The sequence below is a fragment of the Arachis duranensis genome, chromosome 9 (genome assembly GCF_000817695.3).
Source record: "Arachis duranensis cultivar V14167 chromosome 9, aradu.V14167.gnm2.J7QH, whole genome shotgun sequence".
Classification (NCBI taxonomy): Eukaryota; Viridiplantae; Streptophyta; class Magnoliopsida; order Fabales; family Fabaceae; genus Arachis; species Arachis duranensis.
In genome coordinates, this window is record NC_029780.3 from 113,717,457 (window position 1) to 113,726,111 (window position 8,655).

At 33.5% G+C, this 8,655-nt stretch overlaps 1 protein-coding gene across 1 annotated transcript; it reads right to left on the reverse strand.

Moving 5' to 3' along the window:
* Positions 1-354: 354 nt before the first annotated feature.
* On the reverse strand, positions 355-4,798 carry LOC107467384 (ACT domain-containing protein ACR12). Its single transcript, XM_016086467.3, has 10 exons — positions 4,531-4,798; positions 4,109-4,163; positions 3,165-3,287; positions 2,538-2,632; positions 2,155-2,239; positions 1,942-2,001; positions 1,365-1,420; positions 1,124-1,229; positions 975-1,043; positions 355-657 (listed from the first exon to the last, which is right to left on the reverse strand). Exons 1-10 carry the CDS (start codon positions 4,713-4,715, stop codon positions 595-597), a joined length of 897 nt encoding a protein of 298 aa, XP_015941953.1. The 5' UTR covers positions 4,716-4,798; the 3' UTR covers positions 355-594.
* Between the last annotated feature and the right edge of the window lie 3,857 nt (positions 4,799-8,655).

Consider the following 8,655-nt stretch of genomic DNA (forward strand, 5'->3'; position numbering starts at 1 on the left):
TCAATTTTAATGTTTTTAAGAACTTTTTTTGTTGGTTTAGTGTTTTTAAGAACTTTATTGCAGCCGTTTGAGTTGTCCCTGGCTGAAATTAACTTTAATTAATAATGCTCCTAAGAGATCCAAGAGTGAAGAAAACATTTTTCATGCCCATTTATAAATCCGAAAAACCAAAACAACGAAAATATTTTATTCCTAAAACTAAGACAAATTTTTATATCAATAAAATTTTAAGTTTGATTTTAAACGAAATTGAAATTTCCCTTTATCACTTTATCCTCCAAGTGTTTCTAACTAAATCTTTGGTTGCATTTTCTAGCAAAGATAGCTGGACTGTTTCTCCAAGCACGAAGAATGTTAAAATAATAACCATAGATGCCTTACGAGGGAATGTATGATTTATATGGTACTACTTTTGACTCAGACATTTGGCTTGGAGGACGATCATACAGTTATAGCCTTACAGTCATACATTCCACAAGCAACCAGGTGAGAATCGCCAGAAATGATATCAGGCTCACTGGCAATTGTTACAAGAACCATTACACTGGCTTATTTTACATGTAACGGTGAGTGATACCTCAGAGGAAAGCTTCCTCAGTAACTATCAATATCTGTCTCTGGCGTCCGGAGATAGTAACGGAGACAGTTCACCAGAACCTGCTCAAAATTAGAAAGAGATTGTTGGGTAATTGAGTTGGGCAAAATAACTAGGTATTATTAGTTCCTCTGCTTCCTTATATGTCATGGTCCATCTTTGATAAATCTTTGGATTCATGTATCTGAATAAATGTTACCTGATACATTGATCTAAAGATGCACAAGAAAGTGACAATAACAGATGAAAGAAAATGGAGAGAGTAAATAGCAAGCCAACTTATGTATAATCAATGCAATACTTAGATGGACAAAGTAATGCCTAAGTTATGTTTGGGCTTTTATCAAGTCTCTCTAGTTCTTATGAACACAGAAGTTACCTGAGACATTGAACTGTTTAATGCAGCGCCACCATAACTGACATGAAATTTATCTTTAGCAATCAAGCCCTAAGACAAAAAGTAAGTCAAGTTAGGTCAGAGTAAATGAGATAACAGAGAGAATCGGACAGACAGAAAGAGGAAGATACTTCGGTATCAATCTCAGCCGATTCAACATCAATGTTCACATCTGCGATGACTTTAATGATTTCAACGAGCAAGCCTGGCCTGTCTGCTGTCTCTATGTACAGCAAGCTGATAAAATTTGAATTAAAAATGGATTAGATTTCAAGCACCTATTGCACTTTGGCTTACTAATTATGCATATTGTTTTGTGTCCAAACAATGAACATATCAAACAACTAGATCCACATATTTTAAAGTGCAAACCTCCTCTTGGGCCCATCTTGCTTAACATGTATATGAGTTGCAATATCAGCATTAAGCTGTGAAAAACAACAATAAATAAGTATATTTACAGGACTAAGTGTTACCATTGGAACCATAAAGGCATTGTAATGAACCAAGAATCTTCTGGTATAGAAGTCCAATATGTACCCAGCATAACAAAATTGAAGGATTAAAACTGAAGACAGAAAACTCTACAAGTACTGTTGTCATGCAGGCAAAACCACTACATACCAGTGTACCACCATATCCAATTATCCATTAAGCAGTTCAAATTTCTTTCAGTAATATTCTCCAACAATTAAAAACTTGCCATAGTGGCCGTACCATCTTAAATGAGAGAAAGCACAACATAGTTTATATTAGGTAAAAATAAATAGAGAACAGCATTCTAACTAAAAGGCTAAAAAGGTGTGAATGATTAAATATAATGTCATGGAGTAGGGCACAAAAATTCGCTACGGCAGACAAAAGTCTGAGCTATAAGAAATTAGGGAGCCCTTTCTTTTATAGTTGCCACCTTGATGGTTTACGAAAAAAGGACAAGAGTACTATTCACCTTCTTCTGTGGAGCCTTTATGCCAAACACCTCACCCATGGCTAGTAATTCGCTCGACTCCTACACGAATTATACAGAGAAACTGAAACTAATAAAAATTAGAGGACAATGTCATATAGAAACAAGAAATGCGTCTATAATGCACAAAAGCTTCTCGTATGTAAATACACCGTATAAAAGCTTTCCAGGACGGTGACTATCAAACATACTTACAGGATGATATTTCAACAAGTTGTTAATAATGGTCAGTCGAATTCTCTCTAACATATCAGGATCTTCAACTTTGCGGCCAGTGTCTCTGAGAATAAATGAACTAAACATGCTAAGACTAGAACGAGGCATTGAAAATACAAGTGTTATTTTTTCAGGTATAAAGCATTACAAAGAGAAAACCTACTAACTATTGCACCACAAAAAATATGTAATAAAAAAAAAAAAACTTATGTTTGAGGTTCAAAATCAACTTGCTCTAAATAATATGCAACAGTTAAGCTTCTTTTCTGGGTTTAATGTTTCCATTTGCCACCAAAAATCATTTTAGAGGAAAAAAAAAAAAGAAGCTATAAGTGCCAGATGAAAGAGACAAAAAGACTTACGCCTGAGTAATAAAAAACTTTGTCTGCTTAACCGGTCCCTCTGTGGAGACAGTTCCCTTTGAAACATCCAACCCCAAGTTTTTTAATGCTCTCATCTGCCTTGGTATAAGCAGAAATAAGTCAATTATTAGCAATACTTATATACTTATTAAATGATGCAGATAGAGAAAAAGAACTCAAAACTATAACAAAATCTGAAAGAATTGATGCCCTTTGGTAACATGGCATAGAAAATCTGGTAGCTGAGCATCTCTTTTCAAACACTTCTCAAACAAGTTGTTCATTTCAACCATCCATCATTCTTGATAATTCGATTTTTTTCCTCTCTCTAGAAGTAAAATTTTACGTTGTAAGCCCCACAGTGACAGCAACATCACTGACTTATAAAGATTTGGAGGAGAAATAATTACGTTGAACACAACCTTCCTCACTTACACTGACATGGCATGAGGGATATGTAAAGACTGACAACAGAGGGGAGGTAGGAGGAGTAATAAATCTTCTCTAACTCTAAAAAGCAATACTCTCATACTTCAACAATATCTAACTAAGAATACACTAATACATTCAAATGGATTGCAAAGTTTTAGAGTTTGAGCACAAATAAATTTTAAAGAGCCATGTCACCGTGTCGATAAGAGCTCCAAGGCGATCACCAAAGCTAAGCTGCACTATTGTGGCTTCAGTATCTGAGTCTTGATCTATCATTACTATTGGCATAGGAACACTATCAAGATTGTCACTGGATTTCTGCAGTAAGAATTAACCAATCATATGTCAAAAGAATTACATATAAAAGCTTGACAAAACTCAGAGGACTTGAGAAAAGAACAAATTTAAAAGTTAACAAAAGTCCAAATGCTTGACAAAAGCAATATTCAGTTGGGGCAGCCACTATATTTGACTGGCACAAACTCAATTGCATGGATAATTGGAAACATCATGTGCATAGAATACATAGTGGACATGTAAATTTTACAGGAGTTAAAATGTGATGGCATTAGCTGTATTGTAGTGCAGTAGGAAATCAAGGCAAGCAATAATCTTCATTTCAACTAAATTTCAAAAGAGAAAAGAAACAAAATGCTGAAGACCTACATATCACATTCTCAATGATGTATAAAGCTTCTGAGAAAAATGATCATCATAATATGGTGACCACAAAATGTCAACTGAATGAAGGGTTAATAACTGGAAACCACAAAAAAGATTCACATCCAGCAGTCGATCAAGCCAACCTAAGTTTTAACTTTATTCCACTTTAACATTGTTATGCACAAGATGCATGGGCTAAATCATTGTCCTCAAGGATTCAAATAAAATTTTATAAAAGACAAGCCATCACTATCTTTAGTAGATACTAAAATCTTAAATACCCCCCAAGAAGAAGAAAAATATTACAAGAAAACACGAGTTAGAGTGCTTTGGTCCATAGTTTTTAAATATATATTAGGAAACTCAATTGTAAACCCTGCATAACAAAACCATGTGTATTACTCGCACTTCTAAACTTCATCACAATATAAAATAGTAGTCATGAACAATATCGTCACAAGAAACACATCACTAACCAGTGAAGCTGAACTGACTGCATTAAAATCATATGCAGAAGCATATATAACATTCCTGCATAACATTGCAACAAGTAGTAAGAGACATAAAGGATGCTCAATGAAATGAACAACCATTAGTAGTATCTATCAGAGTTCACAAACATGATTATTCAACTTAACTAACTACTTCAAATCTACCAAACGAACACTGATTAACAAAAATCACAACTATAATTTTATTAAACAAAAAATTCAAAACAAGTACAACTTCTTTCTAGTCGTTTCTCGTAAGATCAAGGATCATTTGCTTTCCATGCCTTAATGAACATCACGATCATGTATCCGAACCAGACTCGGAAAATAATAATTGGCCTAATAATTTCAGTATTATAATTAAAAAAAAATAAAGCGTTGAAAGCAAAGAGGAACAGTGTTCTTACTTATTGTTGTTCCTGGAGAGAGAGGGCGAGGTTGGGAAGCGGTGAAGAGGAACAGGAGAGATGGAAGAGTGAGAGAAGAAAGGAATGACCAGTGGATCAGAAGCCCTACCACCACCACCACCACCACCGTGTACGGCGAAGGAAGGAGCAGCAGCAAAAAATGTCTTTGTCATCGCCATAGCCATAGCTTCCTTGATCCACCGATTCAGAACCTTGCCTTGGACTTGGAGCGTGGCAGTAGCTGGGTTTGGACTTTGGTGTGAGCGAAAATATAAACAGAAGAAGGTAGGTTTATTATTCTTGATAATTTTTCAAAAATGGTAAAACTATACTATACATTTTAATTTTAAATATATTTTTGTAAACTTTAAAAATATCATTAAATTTTAAAAATTAAAATTATAGATACATAAAAAAATTTTATTTATAAAACACAAAATATTAATTTATTTTTCCCAAAAGTATAAATACTTTTCCGAATTCCAATACATTCCACCAAACTCCCAAATTGCAGTGGTTTTCTTTTTAAAAATAACAGTTTGATTTTTTTTAATGATATTCTTTATTTTTACAACTTAAAAATTAATACGTTGTAAATTTGAACTTCAATTTAAAATTTATTGATGAATAAATTATTATATATATAAAATAAAATTTAAACGATCAATATTTATTTAAATAAATAAATAAATTAATTATTTGTTCGATCAAAGTGAGTTAAATTAATTGTTTGATTTATTTTATTTTTTTAAATTAAAAATAAAATTTAAACTCAAAATTTTAGGTGAAGATAAAAAAAATTATATTATTTAAGATATAATTGATTTGCATTTTATTTTAATCTTTATTATGATGGTGTTGTTCCCTACTTACTTATTCATTGATTTTGTTTGGTTCTGACTTCTGAATCTGAAAAGAAATGAAAAAGGACGTAATTTACGTAAAAGAGAAAGAGTTTGGTGCGTAATGGCGAATGCTGCTGAGGGATGGTGACGTAGACGTGGATAAGAAGATAGGTGAAGGCCACATCAGATCCAACTCTCTGTCTGTGATATGACTATGAGTGATGTTGTCCTACATAATTAATAATTAAATCATGATAATTTTTGGTATATTTATACTTATTTTGAAATAAAAAAAAAACCATGTGCTTTTTAATTTTGAACGAGTTAAGTTAATGATAATGAGTTTCCAATAAATACACCATTTTAAAAAATACTTTTTATCTATACTCAAAATATTCTCTTTCGGCCGGCAGTACCATCCATATCGGTCCACCAAAAAATGAATCGATACCTTGGGTTATATGTGGAGATTTGGGTTATACATTAATTTTAAGATTTTTATAATCTTTTGTTACGAGGTTTAATATATTTTAAATAAAATTTCATATCAAACTAATATTTTATTAAATAGTAAACTGTAAAAATATATTCGAACAATTCTAACAAAAATAAAAATAAAAAATAAAAATGATAAAATCTTAAAAGATAAAAAAATAGCAAAAATATTGTATCATTTCGAATCAATCATCTGTCACATGTCTTTCTTGCACCAAATGTTATCCAATCCTTCATTCTCAAATTAAATTCCTATATTTTTTAATTAAATATTTATATCTTTTTTAATTTTTAATTAAATATTTTTTTATGTTAAAAATATTAAAATTAACAAAATATTTTTTTAAAAAATATATAGTCAAAGATCTAATTATGTTTTTAATTGTAGATATTTTTAATTTACAAAAAAATATTTAGTTCATTATAATATTTTTTTATATTAAAAAAGACTTAATTATAAAGATAAAAGTAGTATAGAGATCTAATTAAAAATATATATATAAAAACCTAATATAAAGTTTAACAAAATAATTAATCGTTATTTTTAACATTGAAAAAGATAGTGTGTTACGAAATTGTAAAGGATAATTAAAAAAATCGAAGGTGAGATTTAGATACTAAAATCTAAAAGTTAGATTTGTATTTATAAATTTTTTATTATTTTAAAATTATAAATCTAAGAATCAGATTTCTGTACCTATAAACTTTTATCATAAATTTGACACATTTTTTTATCTTTATATTAGAAAAAAAAACAATTAGTATATCTATAACGGTAAATAATGTTTGGTGGATGGACAAAGATAGAAAAATGAGAGAGACTAAGAGAAAGAGATTGAAATAAATCTCAGTATTTTATTTAATATAAAATAGGAGATAGAAATTAAAATAAGAATGAAATTCTAATTTAATTTGTACAAAAAATAAAATTAGAATTAATTAATTAAATAAGGGTATTTTAAGTATAAAATGTTATTAAAGTTTTAGTTTTCATCTCTAAAAATTTTAGTCCATGTGTTCCTACTTTTTAGATGTATTAAAATATTAAAATTTTAGTATTAATCTCTGAACCAACAAACATTAAATTTCAATTTCTCAATCTCTATCTTAATATTTCAAAACAAACGTTATCTATGTTTGCCTATTTCTCTTTATTTTTTTTAACTGTAAGTACTTTATATATTAAAAAATATTCTATGAGATACAAAGTTATTAATAATAAAAAAAACAAACTCTTTTGAAATGTAAATTAAAATTGTAAAAAAATTTAAAATTCAGCATAATTAATTATTTTTTAGGATAAAAAACACAAATAAACTATGGGAGGAAAGTTATTACATGAATAAGCCAAATTGAAGAGTGATTCACGAATGAGCCAAAGCATACTTATATGTAATTCGAACCTATTTGGTTCGAACTACATTTGCATATACATCGAACCTATTTGGTTCGAACTACACACACATAATTCGAACCTAATTGGTTCGAATTACACACGAATAGGTACCATCACATAATTCGAACCTAATTGGTTCGAATTCCACTAATTGTAAATTGAACCAAGATGGTTCGAATTCCTAAGGAACAGACCTGAATATGTTTCGTTTAAGAAGTTTTAAACGAAATGTCTGTTGAACACACATGGAAATAAATTAGTCTACGAATTAAATTAATTAAGACATGATGCGGAAATTAAATAACATCAAAACGCAAAGTACAGATGTTTTCATATTAACACACACATACATCTAAAGGTGGATACGAAGTAACACTGATAACAAAATACATAGACGAAGATAGGTAACGTACAACTTGGCACAGAAATCATCTAAACAGGTGCGACCCCGTGAAGCAACGACGTGAAACCCGTGTCCTCTGACCTCTCCGGATAAGCGGCTCTTCATCCTCGATCTCGTCGTCCTCGTCCTCGTCCTGCGGGGCTGGCTGTGCAGGCGTCCTAGGCTGGACATGTACCGGTCGGGATGAGGACGGCCCGACAACTGAATGTGACCCAGCAGTATGTGCCGAAGCTGGGGTACCACCCAAAGCAAAATACTCAGGAGGAGGCCCGGAGGGAGGCTCATTCAGATCGACATGTAACGGTGCCTGTGTCCCCGTCGTCTGACTTCGCCCACGGGCAGCCTCATCATCATGCATGATGGCACTGATCTCATCTAAGAAGGGGGATCCACTAAAATTCCCATCATACCCAACACCGGCAAGGAAGTCTGAAAACGTGCTGCCCGGACTCACCCATGGCGTACTCTCCTGAAGTGTGTGGTCGTCAAGGGGAACTCCAACGAAGTAATCTCCGAGCGGCCCCTCCCCAACTCCAGCCTCACCATGGGCAGTGGGATCTCCGGTGGCGTACCCCTCTCCACCAAGGCCGCCATGATGGGGACTAACAACCCCCACTGCACCCCTTCCCCCACCGTCCACGTCACGAAGATCACCATCGTCGTGACCCGTAACGGGTGCCCTCTGTCTGCCTCCACGCCCTCGTTCTCGACCACCACCCCTACCTACCTCATCAGCCTCCCCCATAGCCTGCTCTAGCCACCTCCACTCACGCTGGCTCTGTCGTGTCCCGACACGAGCTCTCCTCTCAACCCAACGCCTATCAGGGACGTCGTCGACTCGATCCATGTCAGGAACTCGCCTAGAACCCCTCTGTGACGCTAGGGGTGGCAACAAGAACCCGTGGGTACCCATCCCGCCCCTACCCGTTCGGGGCGGGTAATTACCCGCCCCCGCACCAGGGCGGGTTTCAACAGACGGGTTCTTG

Bases quoted from the DNA above. Each gene is read 5' to 3' on its own strand.
- LOC107467384 (XM_016086467.3), bottom strand. From the start codon at position 4,715: ATGGCTATGGCGATGACAAAGACATTTTTTGCTGCTGCTCCTTCCTTC. The intron at 2,240-2,537 runs GTAAGTCTTTTT...ATTTATTCTCAG, and splicing joins AAGTTTTTTATTACTCAGGC to AGACACTGGCCGCAAAGTTG. The intron at 1,230-1,364 runs GTTTGCACTTTA...AAATTTTATCAG, and splicing joins CAAGATGGGCCCAAGAGGAG to CTTGCTGTACATAGAGACAG.